Below are 15,953 nucleotides of genomic sequence, written 5' to 3'. Positions count from 1 at the left end.
AAGGGCCAGAAGACCGGAAACAGCTAGCTGCAGAGCCCCTATGTCAACATCCAGCCCCATTGTCACTTCTCCAGGGTGATGTCCAAGATGGGAACTTCCTGTAGTAAAGGCTAAAGACTCTGAGGATGGTAGCTTACAATAGAAAGCAGAAAGCTGCCCTAAGAGGTAACCTGCGTTCAATTTCTTGTTCCATCCCAGACTTCCCATGTGACCTTAGTCACTCTGTGCCTCACTTCGCTGGCATCAAGTGGAAATAATGGTTCTTCCCTACCTCACAGGAATGTTGTACGGGTGAATTCATTGATGATTGTGAGGTGCTCAGATACTAGAGTAATGGGAGCTGTAAGGATGATGGGAAGAGATGCTTTATTGATTGTCAGACCCTGAAGAAAATAAAACAGGAGAATTCAGATATTTGTGGGCAGGAGGGAAGGCAGAGTTAGGGTATGTCTACACTACAAAGTTAATTCGAACGAACAGCCATTAGTTCGAATTAACTTTCATAGGCGCTACACAGGCAAACTGCTAGTTCGAACTTAATTCGAACTAGCGGTGCGCTTAATTCAAATTTGGTAAACCTCATTCTACAAGGACTAATGCATAGTTCGAATTAAGTAGTTTGAATTAAGGGCTGTATAGCCACTTAATTCGAACTAGCGGGAGGCTAGCCCTTCCCAGCTTGCCCTGGTGGCCACTCTGGGCACCACCAGGGAAACTCGTCTGCCCCCTTCCCGGCCCCAGAGCCCTTAAAGGGGCATGGTCTGGCTAAGGTGCCCGTGCCAGGTGCAAGCCTGCCAGCACCCAGCCAGCAGACCCTGCACCTGGCACGGCTCGAGCCAGCCACCTGCTGCCACTCAGCCCTCCACCTCTTCCCGGGACCAGGCTGGTGGCTCCCAGGAGCCTGCCTGGGGCTGCAAGAGGTGGGCGCCCGCCTGGTCTAGTGCGGAGATTGTGGACCTCATCCAGGTTTGGGGGGAGGCCTCCAACGTCCACGACCTCCGCACTAGGCACAGGAAAGCGGCCGTCTAGGGCAGGATAGCTGCCAGCCTGGCCACCAAAGGCCACATGCGAACCCAGGAGCAGGTTTGCATGAAAATCAAGGTGGTCCAGAGAGACTCCCGATCCTGAGCCCTGAGCTTAGAACATAAGAACGGCCGTACTGGGTCAGACCAAAGGTCCATCTAGCCCAGTAGCCTGTCTGCCGACAGCGGCCAACACCAGCTACCCTGGAGGGGATGGACTGAAGACAATGACCAAGCTATTTGTCTCGTACCATCAATCTCCAGCCTTCCACAAACAGAGACCAGGGACACCGTTCCTACCCCCCTAGCTAATAGCACTCCATGGACCCAACCTCCATGACTTTATCTAACTTCTCTTTAAACTCTGTTATAGTTCTAGCCTTCACAGCCTCCTGCGGCAAGGAGTTCCACAGGTTGACTATTTGCTTTGTGAAGAAGAACTTTCTGTTATTAGTTTGAAGCCTTCAACCCATTCATTTCATTTGGTGTCCTCTAGTCCTTATATTATGGGAACTAATGAAGAACTTTTCTTTATGAACTCTCTCCATACCACTCATGCTTTTATAGACCTCTTTCATACCCCCCCTCAGTCTCCTTTTTTTTAAGCCGAAAAGTCCCAGTCTCTTTAGCCTCTCTTCATATGGGACCTGTTCCAAACCCCTGATCATTTTAGTTGCCCTTTTCGGAACCCTTTCCAAGGCCAAAACATCTTTTCTGGGGTGAGGAGATCACATCTGTACACAGTACTGAAGATGTGGGCGTACTATAGTTTGATACTTCCCCTCCTCCTTCTTCCCCTGGCTTCCCCTTTCCAGCTCCCTCCTCCCAGGTTTACCTTTCTCCTCTCCCACCCTCTTTCTTCCCCTCTCCCACCTCTTTTTCCTAGTCTCCCCAGAGGTTAATCCCCCCCCCCCAGTTTTGTTAAATAAAGAGAGTTTCTATTTTTGAACACATGTGTCCTTTATTTTTTACATCAGGAAGGGGGGCTAGGGAGGGGTAAGCGGAAGGAGGTGAGGGGAGGACTGGGGTGGCTCTGCGGGCTCCTCAGGGCGGAAGCTCTCCTTCAGCTCCCCGATTGACCCCCCCCCGGATGGCAGCCTGCTGCAAGTGCAGCCGGGCTGATGGCCGAGTGCTGTGATGTGCCGAGTGTGGGCACCCAGGGCACTCCAAGATAGGACTGCTTTGCTGTCCCTCATCGAGGTAGACAAGCAAGCGGGGAACCCTGAGAACTGTCTGTCCGGGGTGGGGGTCGGGTCCCTTTAAGCACAGCCCTCGGCTAGCCTGAGAAAGCAGCTCCACGCTCTGAGTCCTAACCTGATGCCCTGCCGGCACTGCTTCCGGCCAGCCTTAACTTTGGTTCAGGGTCCACTCAATGTGGACATGCTAGTTCGAATTAGAAAAACGCTAATTCGAACTAGTTTTTAGTTCTAGATGCGTTAGTTCGAATTAGCTTAGTTCAAATTAACTAATTCGAATTAAGTTAGTTCGAATTAGTGCTGTAGTGTAGACATACCCGTAGTGTTTTTTCAAAAATTAATTACTTTTATTTTTTAACTATGGAATAAAGGAAAACTTGCTATTGCCTTAGATATGTATTGACAGTTGGGGGGGCAGGCCACATAGCATTAACATGCTTGGTTAGTTGTTTACAAGCTGTTTTGAAGAGGAAGAAAGAGGGGAAATAAGCTATTCTTCTGAAGTATAGGACAGAATATAATCTTTTACTGATCCTTAATGAAAATACAGCAGGTTCAAATACACCGTCCCTTACCAGAGGGGAGGACAACTGCTGTGGCATAATCAAAGGATTGTCATCTGTGATTTGTATATAAGGGCTAGATAAAATCATCTATGCTTGGGAACCACTTCTGCAATATTAGGTAAATATCTGCAACCAAATCCATATTTAGATGAAGGCTTCTCTCCCCACCTTCCCCTGACTGCTTCAAATTAAATGGCTAGTCATAAAAAGTAATTCTGACATCTGCAACAAAAGAAAAAAAGAATATGTGCTTATAATGTAAAATAAAAGGGAAGCAATAAGTATTGTATTCCTCGAGTATAGTCGTGGGAATAACAAAATGATGGATAGCATTAAAAATGTATATAAGTAAAAGGAAAGCCTGAACAGAGGTCCGTAAATTTGAATCTAATGGGAAAAAGTCTCAAATAGAGTGTGTTAGGCTGATTTGTTTTATAGCAGAAATGTAAGCCTGTCTGGGCTTATCCATGCACCCCAGCAGCTTGTCAGATTGCTGCAGTTATAAATGAGTGAGATATTATTTCTGGTTGTGTCACAAAAGAGAGGCAGTTGCCTGGAACATTTTATTGCTCTAAGCAGGTTATGGTGGATAATCTGGAAAGGAAACAATAACTTCTTGTTAGACTCATGAAAAGGTCACCTCTGTTTATTGCCAGTAATTTAGACTTGTACCCTGTGATGTCTTGGATGAATTTTTTGTGCTTTTTTGAAAACTGATTGCTGGCAATTGTGCCATTCCAACTTAAACTGTCATCTTAAGTACAAAACAATGGCTTACAAGGCAACTCTCCCCTCCAGCTCCCCAAGGTGGATTTTATTTCTAAATTGAGGAAAGAAATGTAGTTTATAAAGTGCAGTTGGAAGGACACAGTCTTTTTATTTTTACTCATCAAATCCAAAAATGTCTATTTATTGTCATAAAATCCAGTACTTGAGAAGATGCGAGTACCCTAAGAACATGGGACCTCATGCCTAATTGAAGTAACTTCCTGCATGACAAATTACAGGCAGTCCCCGACTTACGCGGATCCAACTTATGTCGGATCCGCACTTACGAACGGGGCTTTCTCGTCCCGGAGGTCGAGGTGGCGGATTGCTACCTGCGAGCTCCGGGGCGAGAAAGCCCCGTTCGTAAGCTGCTCCGGTGCCCCTGGTCTGCTGGAGACCATCCCCAGCAGACCAGGGGCACCGGGCGGGTTCCCTCGCTTCTGAGGCTTTGCCAGAGCAAAGCCTCAGAGGCGCGGCACCCCGCTGCCGCTGCGGCTCTGCTCCCCGTGTCCCTGGTCTGCTTGGGGGGGGGGAGGCGCAGCTAGTGTGCCCCCCACCAGCAGACCAGGCTTTTGTTTTGGACCCTGGGACAGAGCAGCTGGGGCGCTGCCGATTGGTCCTGCAGCGCCGCTCTGGGCACTACTGGACCAACCCGGCAGCACCCCAGCTGCTCTGCCCCAGGTCCTGATTCAGCCGCTGCTGGTCAGTTTCAGCAGTGGCTGAATCAGGACGCCTGGGGCAGAGCAGATGGGGTGCTGCTGGGTTGGTCCAGTAGCACCGAGGAGCGGCGCTACTGGAGCAACCCAGCAGCACCCCAGCTGCTCTGCCCCAGGCGTCCCCAAGTCAGCTTCTGCTGAAACTGACCAGCGCTGACTACAGGAAGCCCGAGGCAGAGCTGCTCTGCCCCGGGCTTCCTGGAATCAGCTGCTGATCAGTTTCAGCAGCAGCTGACTTGGGGACGCCTGGGGTTCTTAAGTTGATTCTGTATGTAAGTCAGAACTGGCGGTTAGTTTCAGCAGCGGCCGAATCTGGACGCCAGTTCCGACTTACATACAGATTCAACTTAAGAACAAACCTACAGTCCCTATCTTGTACGTAACCCGGGGACTGCCTGTACTTGCAAAAGCATGAGGTAGCTGTTCTGTATGTTAACACTCTCTCTCCAGTATGATGCTGGTGAGTGGAGTGGGATAAAACGTGTTATGATTACCCGCTCAATGATAACTGCGGTGTTCTGTGGTCAGGTGTGTTTTGTGGTGGCATGAAACCAACCTGTGCACATGGAAAAAAGCAAAAGATTCCAAACTAGGTTTTAGTTTGAGAGCCTCTCAAAGCATTTTACAAATCACATACTGTACATGGCTATCATTTAACTACTGCTGAAATAATGTAATTTTCCAGAAAATGATGATATGCTGGGACGTGCACAGCAACACCACAGTTCAGTTTGACTTTGTCTACACTGGTGGCTTCTTGCACAAGAACAGCTGTTCTTGCACAAAAACTTGCCTGCTGTCTACACTGCATGCACATTCTTGCGCTAGCAAATTTACAGTACAGTGTCGGAAAACAGGGCTTCTTCCGGAAGAGTTATTCCTCTCCCCATGAGAAATAAGCCCTCTTGCAGAAGAGCTCTTGTGCAAGAGGGCAGTGTAGACAGGCAACATGAATTTCTTGCGGAAGAAAGCCCTATGGCTAAAATGGCCATCAGAGCATTCTTGCACAAGACAGCATCCACACTGCCATAGACGCTCTTGCGCAAAAGCACATCTCTTGCGCAAAAGCACATGTCAGTGTAGACGTGCTCTTGCGGAAGACTTTTTGCGCAAGAACTCTTCCGCAAAACAGTTCTTGCACAAGAAGGTGCCAGTGTAGACGTAGCCTTTGGGTTCAGGATCCTAACCGCCTGAAATGAAGCTGCATGGTATTACCCTGTAGCTACAATAGGAAGAAGATAGGGATTAGTTAACAGTGCAGTCCTGGTCCTTCATAAGTGCTACTGTAATGCAAATAATTAATAATGGTTTATTCCTCTTAAAAGTTAGGAGTGTATGAAAATCAAAGAATCAGAGTAGTGTGAACATTGATTAAGAGGGGAAGATATGAAAGAACTAATTTCTTTAGAGCATAAAAATAAGGGTTCATATTGTCATCTACCACATGTTGTTTTCAATGAGATGGTGGTTGTATTTTTACCCAGATCAATAGTTGTAGAAATATTTAAGAAGTAAATTCCAACCTCCACCAGGCAAGAGCGTCCACAGGTGTAAATCAACTGATTCAAGGCAGCTGTGTCATCTCAAGATCTTGCGCATGAAAAATGTAGGGTGGGAGATGGCATAACTGGGAATCTGTGCTTCTAAGTCTTGATAAGGATCACTGAGGTCTACGGGATTCTTTTTAGTCACTTCAGTGAGCATTGGATTAAATCCACAATGACTAAGTAGTGATCCCTGCTGAATTGTAGAGTTGGGCTAAAACACAGTCTAAATTATGTTAAATCTTACTGACTCATTCCCAAGAGTTTGTTGATGTGTTTGGACACCTCATTCCTAATTCATCTTGAAATGTGTTTTGCAGCATAGTATTAGATTGTGGAGTGGTGGGTGGAAAAGGAATATTTTTAGCACACCATACAATTGTGTAATATATAAAGAAGTAAAAAAGCACCTGTGGAAAAACAAGTACATATCAGTGTCACATGGTCATCTTTACCGTAATTTGTAGGCAGCTTAAAGAATAACTTTTCAGATGATGAACTAGCAATTAGCCACCTAAATAATTTTTTTTTAAAATGAGTGGGCCTCAGGAGTACAGGTGATAGTAATTACAAAGGGAATATTGTTTTCACCTGGATTCTTATGTAATACATGCTTGTAAATTATTGGCTAGTCTAATACAAGATATCACTATATCTACCATGTCCACTAAAGCAATAAAGCAATTTAAGATAATTCTTCCTACCGATCATTTGGATGTGTAAAATGTGAACTAAACCAGTATACCTGACATTGACATTTGAAGTGATTAAACAGACTACACAAAGCAGACAAGCAATCTCTCCGCTTGTACTGAAAGATTGTATTTCCCCTCAACACTGTAGTACTGTTTGCTTTCCGTTAATGGAAACTAAATACAGACAAAATGGAATAGTCTCTAAAAGCAGGAAATAGAATGACTAAAAATACTTGTTCTCTTAACATCTAGTGTCAAAATAAACCCAGTGATTCTGGTTGTAGTTTGCTTCACTCTTTGTTACATGTACAGGAAAAAGGCTACTTCTAGATGGAAAAAATAGAGTTTGACGGCTGAGAGGGAGAGAGGGCTGGGTGCCTCAGGGGATTGGTAATGAGATATTTACAATTAGTCTTCTATATTTCAAGCTTTTTGGGACTGGGATTCTCTTTTTAACTGTCTCTTAAAAATCCAAGGTCATCGACACCTATCTGTCAACTTGAAGATCAGCATGCTCTGTTAACTCTCATGCTCTGTAACCTACTCCAATATACTATTGTGTGATGGAGTGTACCCAGGTGTTTGCTACCCCTGCTAAACGATCTGACACTTAGGTGTACTTCTCCATAAAAAAGATGTCTCACTAGAAGAGAAGAGTCATGAGTTTGGCTCTCCAGAGATTGCCTAGAGAGGCCTTCCATAATGAGCTCTAGGCAGAACAGTGAGAGTTGGTCCTCCCGTGCCTAAAAGGGCTGGGAGCAGACAGACTCCAATCAGAGTCCAGCAGGTCAGTTAAAAAGGGATGACTGCTTCTTTTAGGCCAGGGGCTAGTTTTGTGTGAAGCCAGAACCCTGTCCTAGCCTGGTCTAGACAGGGGCATAAGAAAAAGAGGACTAATGTTTATATTATGGCTACTCTGAGTTCATCAGTAATTTGCTTTTTTCTGAGCAGGCCTGAATGACTGTTATACTGCAGTACTGTTAACAATGGAAAATACTGGGGGTGCTGAGAAGGACTTGGCAGAAAAATCAGACATTTTTTGGCCCATGTTAAATTTAGGTTGGCAGAGAGGCATCCAGCAGGAAATGTGAGAGAGAAACAGGACTTGTTAGAAACAGCTGGGAGTGGAAAGGTGGATTTGTGATTTGGTGCTATAAAGATAGCTGTTGAAGCTATGTCGATAGAGATCACCCAAAGCAAAGTGTAGGCAGCAAGGGCGGAGTTTTGGGAGGGGGGGGCAGTACCCGTGCATACCAGGATGAGACTTGCTTTTCTTCCTGTTCCCCAGACTATCATGGAGCAAGGGGAAAGTAGTTGGACTCCCTGCATGCTTCTCACTCCTGTCTGGTGAAGGGAGGGGGAGGAGGAGTTAATCACGGAATGCAAGTACTTTCCCCTCATTCCCGGATAGTTCACGGAACGGGATGAAAAGCAAGCCACATCCCAGTATGCACGGCTGCTGCCTCACCTGAAACTCTGCCTTGGCAAGCAGCGAAGAGGAAGGGGCCAAGAACAGATCTCTGTGTCATCCCTTCAGAGAGTAGGTCAGACAAATGGGAGAGGATCCAACAAAACAGGTGTGGAAAGAATCACACGAGAGGTAGAAAGAGAACTATCCATGACAGTAGAATGAAAATAAAAGGATGTGGTTTTGAAGGAAGATGGATGTGAAGAGCAGCAAAGAGATCAGTGAGGATGAATGCAGAGTGGGATTTGTCAATGAAGTGACCATTAAACATCTTGATGAGAGCAATTTCAGGCATGTGTCAAGGCTGGACGCCTGACTGGAGAGCCTCCTGGATGGAACTGGAGGGAGGTATCTGACGCAATAGCTGCAGAGATCATGAAGCAAAAACTTTTCAATTGTCCTCCATCCCTCTATAAATCTACCGAGACTGAAACTAGTCAAATGAAGTTGCCAACTAGTGGTGCCATGTTAATGAATGTTTTTACTTGCATCGAGTAGTTTCCAATCAAGTTAGGAGCTCAGTTTAACTGTTGTAAATAAACAGTCCTTTGAATTGTTTTCAGCTTTGTTTTTGTGTGGGAAAATGTACAGGGGAGGTCTACATCAATTTGGTGTCTTCATCATTTGTTAGAAAATTTAGTTCTGTGTTTAGCTGATGACTTAATTAGAAAATCTCTAGTCAGCTGGCAATGAATGTTAAACCATTATTTAACAGGAAAATGTGAGTTATATTTCCATCTGTTTTACTGTTAATTATCTCTGAGTATTAAAATTAAATACAATCTTTAAACCTAACACTAATTGGTAATTTGAGTGGTAGTCGCTGAAGGGAAGAGTATGCAATGAAAAGAAATTAATATTGTACAGTGCTTGAATTTTACAGCTTTCCTATCCATTTCAGAAGGCTTCTGTATACCTGCCATAGTTGCCTATAAAGTGAAATTAGTACATTTTCTATTCTCTTAGCACTACTTCACTCATTAGACAAGTAGCAGTCCAGGTCACCTTTAAATCAAGAAATTACTGTTGTGTAAGAATCAAGGTCCTTCAAATTCTGGAGGTAGTAGTGGTAGGTTAGCCTCTTATGCTAACAGCCTATGTGATGCTCTGGGTTATTTCCTCCTCAATGAAACCACTTCAGTCTCTTTCCCCTCTTCTTCTTATGGCAGAGAGAGGTGCACATGTGCATGGAATTTAAAACAGGCTATATTTGCCCCCATGTTACAGTGTTGGAAAGGTTTCCTCTAGTAGTAATTTTAACTGGAGAAGAATGACTGTAAGCTGCCCACAATCACAGCCCAGCTGAGGAGGGAGTATGGACACAATGGCCAAGGTATGCCCCTTTGCCAAAGGGGAATCTCTGGAGCCCATTTGTATGGAAAGCTTTGTGAACCCTTCTTTGATGTGTGAGCCCTAGGGATAAACAGTGGACAAAATGGCTTCCTGGGCACAGGAGCATGTGATTAGCAGCCCTGAGAGGAGGGAGTCAAGCCTAGGAATAATAATCTGACTCCATGGTGCCAGGGCCAAGAAGTTTCAAGGTCCCTGCTTTAGCAGCTGCAGGAGAATTTTCAGAGTCAGAAATCATTGCCCCCTCAAGGGGTATGTCTACACCACCCCGCTAGTTCGAACTAGCGGAGTAATGTAGGCATACCGCACTTGCAAATGCAGCCCGGGATTTGAATTTCCCGGGCTTCATTTGCATAAGCGGGGAGCCGCCATTTTTAAAACCCCGCTGGTTCGAACTCCGTGCAGTGCGGCTACACGGGGCACGAACTAGGTAGTTCGAACTAGGCTTCCTAGTTCAAACTACCGTTATTCCTCGTGAAACTAGGAAGCCTAGTTTGAACTACCTAGTTCGTGCCCCGTGTAGCCGCACTGCACGGGGTTCGAACCAGCGGGGTTTTAAAAATGGCGGCTCCCCGCTTATGCAAATGAAGCCCGGGAAATTCAAATCCCGGGCTTCATTTGCAAGTGCGGTATGCCTACATTACCCTCCTAGTTCGAACTAGCGGGGTAGTGTAGACATACCCAAGGGGACTAAGTCCAAATCAGACAAGAAGGGAGTTCCAGCAGAGTAGCAATTGTTCCAAGTTCAAAGCAGTCAGAGATGCCACAATGGCATTAGTGCCCGAAATGTGCTAGCAATAGCCAACAATACTGCGGCAGTGGTTTTTATCTTCTCTGCTTATGGGTGGAGAACTTACTGTCCCTTTGAGCCCTGCATGTAAATGGGAAGCTGAGTTTCCAAGCAGACTAGATGAACAAACAAGTGATAGAGAGTGTTGTCTGCATCCCACGTATTTGAGCAGATTATTGGACATTTTGGTCTATTAGCAAGGACCTCTTTGCTTCGGGGAGCAGTACACAGGTTGTAGGAAGGAATCAGGAGGCATATGACCTTACAGCCATGGCTCAGAAGATTGCTATATACATGTCTCCTGTTCCCCACAACATCTAAGGTGATTCAGAAAAAGAAAGAGAGATTTACCAGAGTAGCAGTTGTGTAAGGAAAGCAGAATGCGTTCTGAGCAGGTTTATTTGGAAATAAACCAAGCTAAAAATTGTGGTTATTTTCTTTCTCAATGAATGGTAGTTTTCTCCGTATTACAGATTTACAGTTCAGTTTGTACTCATTAGGTGCTATGATTAGCAGCTGAGTTTATCCTTTACCAGATAAGTACTTATGTGGATATATATATATACTTATATATGATAAGCATCTATGTCATAGTGCAAATTAAATCAACCATTTGTTTTATAAATATGTATTTTTTAAATTGTTTCTTAAATAAAATATTTTAAAATGAATGGTTTTTAGGGTTTTTTTTTTCAAGAATTCTGTGGCTCAGTATAATAAAATTTATTTAAAACTATGTACCGTAATAACACAAGAGGTAGAAAACAGAAAAACAAGTTACAGGCCAAAGAGAAGTCAAGCATAAAGACAAACACAAAAATCCCCTTTACCAAGTAGAATGTTGCTAAACTCAGCTCATTTCACTCATTTTTAAGGCCAGGGAGTCACATCATATGTACCTTTGGGTGCTTTTAAGCATTTTCCCAACACCTAATAAGCTTTTTAAAGGCCAGCTTAAAATCTTCATTAAAACTAGTGTACAGCAGAGGATTGATAAGGGAATTGACATAACCAAGCCATGTAAAAAAGTCAGCAACTTCTGCAGATACGGTGCAAACGCTCAGGCCCACAATAAGCTCCTTAATAAAAAATGGCAACCAAGACAAAATGAAAGCCCCTAATATCAGTCCCAGGATGCGAGCAGCCTTTCGTTCCCGTGTACTGGAAATCTGCTGACGGTCACCGGCCAGCTCCAGATCATTATCAAAAGGAGGAATTCTCACTGATGTATTTATTTTATCAAATTCCGTGGTTGGGTCAGACGTAGAGAAGTCTGACACACAGAATGTCTGCGTGAGCTTACAGCTAGCAAACGAATTTTGGCTGTCCGTGCTCCTGTTGCTAAGGTGGCGGCTTGACCCACGTTTTTGGTATAGACTCTTGGCAGCATGATAAATTCTGTAATAGAGGATCAGGATTAGTGTCAAGGGGATATAAAATGCCCCAAAAGTGGAGTAAATAGTGTAGATCACATGATCATGTTGAATACGACACTCGCTGGGAATACTGATGCTGTGATGATTTCTCCAAAACAAAGGTGGCATTGAAATGAAAATGGATATAGCCCATACAGTGACTATCATAAGCCCAGCCCTTTTTGCTGTTCTTTTCCTGGCATATTCAATAGCATCTGTGATCGCCCAGTATCTATCCAGAGCAATGACGCAAAGATGAAGAATTGAACATGTGCAACAGGTCATGTCAACGCTAAGCCATATCTCACAGATAAAGTATCCCAGAGTCCATGTATCCATCACTATGTATGTAATACTCAAGGGCATGACTAAAATAGCAACCAGCAGGTCTGTCACAGCTAGTGAACATATTAAGTAATTTGCAGGCTGGTGTAGTTTCTTGGTTGTGCCAATTGCTGCAATTACACCAGAGTTCAGCAGCATAGTCAAGGTTGTGATTATGGCCAAGGTTACGGTAATAAGCATCTTTTCAGTGACTGTTTTGGGTTTGACAGCCACGTTGGCTTCCGTTGTGCAGTTTGTGAAATTCATTTCCCCACCCCACTCCAGGATACACAAAGAAAAAGGCTGTCACTTCTAGATGATGTAAAATCCCTCCATTGCTCCCATGTAAAATCCCTCCATTTGAGAAAAGTGTGCAGATGCTTCAGATGTTAACTTCCTTGTGTGCCATTTTCACTAGATCAGTTCATATCATCCAATTTTCCTAAAGCTCAAAGCATCCAGATTTCCTAGAAGATAAAAATTATATTAGTTAATCAGGGTAGGAAAATCAAACTATTTTCTTTTCTTAAATCCTTGTCTTCTAATGTTATTGCCACAAACAAGAATGTTGGTAATTTACTTCTTTTTTTACCCTCTTCTCCCCCCTTCTTCTTCCCTCCCTCCCCACTATTCACTTTTCCTGCTACTGTTTAGTCCCAAAGAACACATTTGGGCTGGGGTAAACTAGTATAATCCCATTGACTTCATTAGATCTGTGCCAATTTATATCCTCTGAGGATCCAGTTCTTTTATTTCTTTGCAAATCAAATTCCAAAACATTATGGGTGAGTCTAGACTGGCAAGATTTTGCGCAAAAGCAGTTGCTTTTGCACAGATACTTGCCAGCTGTCTACACTGGCCGCTTGAATTTGTGCAAGAGCAATGACGTTCTAATGTAAGAATTCAGTGCTTCTTGTGCAAATACTTTGACGCTCCCGCTCAGGGATAAGCCCTTTTGTGCAAGAATACTTGCGCAAGAGGGCCAGTGTAGACGGGCACCTTAATTTTTTGCACAAGAAAGCCCGATGGCTAAAATGGCCATCGGAGCTTTCTTGCGCAAAAGCGTGTCCATACTAGGCACGGATGCTTTTGAGGAAAAGCACTTTTTGCAATCTAGACGCTCTTTTGCGGAAATACTTTTAACGGAAAAACTTTTCCGTTAAAAGTATTTCCACAAAATCATGCCAGTCTAGACGCAGCCTATGAGTAGAGAAAAGCTATCCTATTATTTTAATTGCTACCTTAATAAACATTACTCCTGCATATCTGTTTAAAACAAAAGCCCTTTTCAGCTAATGTTTACTAGCTTTCATAGATTTCAGTGCATTTTTCATGTTCAAATATCTGTCTTTAATATTGTGGAAACAACACATTTTAAAATACCCAGATTATTTTATAATAAGCAGCCTTCAAACAAATGTTTAAAGTTTCATAACAAATATTCAGCTTCACACAGTACATTAATGTTGCTAAGAGGCTATGCAGTTTTGTGTAATTATTGCTGACATTTGGCATATCCTACTGTGCATACCTTTGGAGGAGAGACACAAAAAAGCATATGCCTTTGCTTGGAGGTTCACATCAAATTGTTTATACTGTCATACAGGCCAGTGAGATGACAAGCATGAAGAAATCTCCAAAGACATTATTTTGAAACAAATTTTGTATTTTTTTATTTTGAAAAAGTTCAGATGAAAATTCCAGATTGTGAACCTACCCCGTATTTCTTGTACCTCCAGACTGATTGGTGTCAGTGAGAATTTTGGGCACTCATGATCAGTGTTCCCTCTAAGATTTTCCATTCATGAGCGGGGTGAGTTTTGTCTTGTGCACTAATACTGAGGTCATGCGCACTTGCTCGAATGTGTGCCACCATGGCACCCAAATTATAAACATGAGATAATTAACGAAGTGTATGGATTTATGTGTTTATTTAATATGAAGTCAAATAAAAAGAAAATTAATACTGCAAAGTTTTCAGGATGTTAGATTAGCCACAAGGCTGCTTTAAATCTGCACTTTCCACAGTTGCATAGAAGTCACAGGAGGCCAAGAATAAGCACACTGCAGCATTGCTCATACTGTGGCAGTAATGGCCAGAGCCCTAGGCCCTTTCAAATCACTGAGTCAAAGAGAAACTGCCCTCTCCCCCATCCCCCATTGATGGGCCTGGTAGGGCACTGGCTCCTGGAATCGGCAGCAACACGGTCATGCCACTAAAATTCAGGCAGAGTAGCTGCTGTTCATCAGCTCTTTTGCAAGCGGGGCGGCTGCCCTGGGCCCTGCGCTTCAATAGGCCCCGCGCCAGTGCCGGTGTGAATATGCAATGGGCGTCGGTGTGCATCGGCGCGCATGCGCAAAATTGTGCTGCTCTGGGCCCTGTAAAACTCTCATCCGCCCCTGCTCCTGCCCATCACACACTGATCACAGTGGTACTTGCCACTGCAAAACCTTTGCCTTCGGAGGTGAGGGGTAACACTTCTGAAGGATTTAAGCTTTGTGGTTCAGTAGCCAGCGCAAACATAGCCAAGCCTGCTGACAGACAGCTGAGCTGCAGCAGCCTGAAAATTGCAGCTTTTCAGAACTACTACAGTATCCGAGCCAGATAAATCACCAGCTGAGGAGAACTATTATCAGTGTGCATCTACAGTTAATTAATTGGGTCTTCCAAAGGAACATGCAGACTCAAAATTACACTATTGTGATACAGGATTTCTTTTACTTGCTATATCTATAGAGGAAAGTAGAATATGTCTTCTGGACTGTATTGGGAAGAGTAACCAGAAATGGTTACAATTAATGACACATATAATTTATGGCAAAAGCACAAGAAGCTGATGGTAAGCTGGTAAATAATGTTTGTACCAGCACTGGGAGATGAAGAATGCATTTGACAACAGTATTAGTTGCAGTTAGTAGTAAAAATGTCACTGTCAGTAGTTTCACAGAGAGCACCAAGCAAGTAATAATTTCAGATTAATTAATGTTTTGAGAAAGAATACAAAGGAAGAGTTGCACAGCAATCCTCCTACCTGTGCTGTTATTGTTTCCAGTAGAAGCACAACCAGCAGCTTCTTATTTCTGGTTCAAAATCAGACAACCTTTCCACTCACCCCAACACTCTTTTTAAAGCTAAGAGCAATACAGATACGTATATTTTAGATAGGCTGTGGCTTTGCTTTGTGCAATACTGAAGAGGCTGCGTCTACACTGGCATGATTTTGTACAAATACTTTTAACGGAAGAGTTTTTCCATTAAAAGTATTTGCGTAAGAGAGCGTCTATACTGGCATGTGTCTTTGCGCAAAAGCATCCATGCCAATGTAGACGCTCTCTTGTGCAAGAAAGCTCCCATGGCCATTTTAGCCATCGGGCTTTCTTGCACGAGAAAATGATATTACCTGTCTACACTGGCCTCTTCGCAAGAACACTTGCGCAAGAAAACTTATCCCTGAGCGGGAGTGTCAGAGTATTTGCACAAAAAGCACTGATTTTGTACATTACAATGTCAGTGTTCTTGCGCAAATACTCACGGCCAGTGTAGACAGGAGGCAAGATTTTGCGCAAAAGCAAGTGCTTTTGCGCAAAATCTTGCCAATGTAGACACAGCCAAGAATGTTTAGATTTTCCATATTCCACTGCTTATGATTACTACAGAAAATCTCTTTTTCCTTCCATTTTTAAAGATTCTTTTATGTCAGTACAAGTATGGGAGAACGAAGTCTAATATCAGGTACGTTGCACATACCACCAATAGCTGTAAAACCCCTACATTTTAGTCTGCAAGGGCAGTTCAAAACAGAGTGATCCCATTTCTAATGCATCAGAATATAAATGTACAGAGTATGCTCCAAAGCTAGTGCTGAAGTAAAACAGCTCCCAAAATGTTATTGTGTTCATCTGTTCTTTTTTTAAAGGAAGTGTAAACATTTATTTGCATACCTGTTTTATTACTATTGCTAATTTTCAGCTGTGTGAGAGCAGAATCTGTCCCACTCAAGACAGAAGAAATGCTGATTTTGCTCTCACTATATCTCATTCTGCCTTTTCTCCTCCACACCCCGTGTTTGAACCACACAGTCCTGGTTGGCTGCTGCCT

The 15,953-nt window shown here is 43.6% G+C and overlaps 1 protein-coding gene across 1 annotated transcript in view; it reads right to left on the bottom strand.

Annotated features, from left to right (window-relative positions):
• Positions 1-10,839: 10,839 nt before the first annotated feature.
• Positions 10,840-15,953, bottom strand: part of HTR1E (5-hydroxytryptamine receptor 1E) — a 56,399-nt gene continuing 51,285 nt past the window's right edge. Inside the window, exon 2 of the mRNA XM_006133328.4 lies at positions 10,840-12,321. Coding sequence (XP_006133390.1) covers positions 11,027-12,121 — 1,095 coding nt within the window. The 5' untranslated portion in view covers positions 12,122-12,321 and the 3' untranslated portion in view covers positions 10,840-11,026. The remainder of the gene's footprint in view (positions 12,322-15,953) is intronic.

The sequence above is a fragment of the Pelodiscus sinensis genome, chromosome 3, assembly GCF_049634645.1.
Source record: "Pelodiscus sinensis isolate JC-2024 chromosome 3, ASM4963464v1, whole genome shotgun sequence".
Lineage (NCBI taxonomy): Eukaryota > Metazoa > Chordata > Testudines > Trionychidae > Pelodiscus > Pelodiscus sinensis.
The sequence above is the reverse complement of the archived record's forward strand: the minus strand, read 5'-3'. Positions and strand labels throughout refer to the sequence as shown.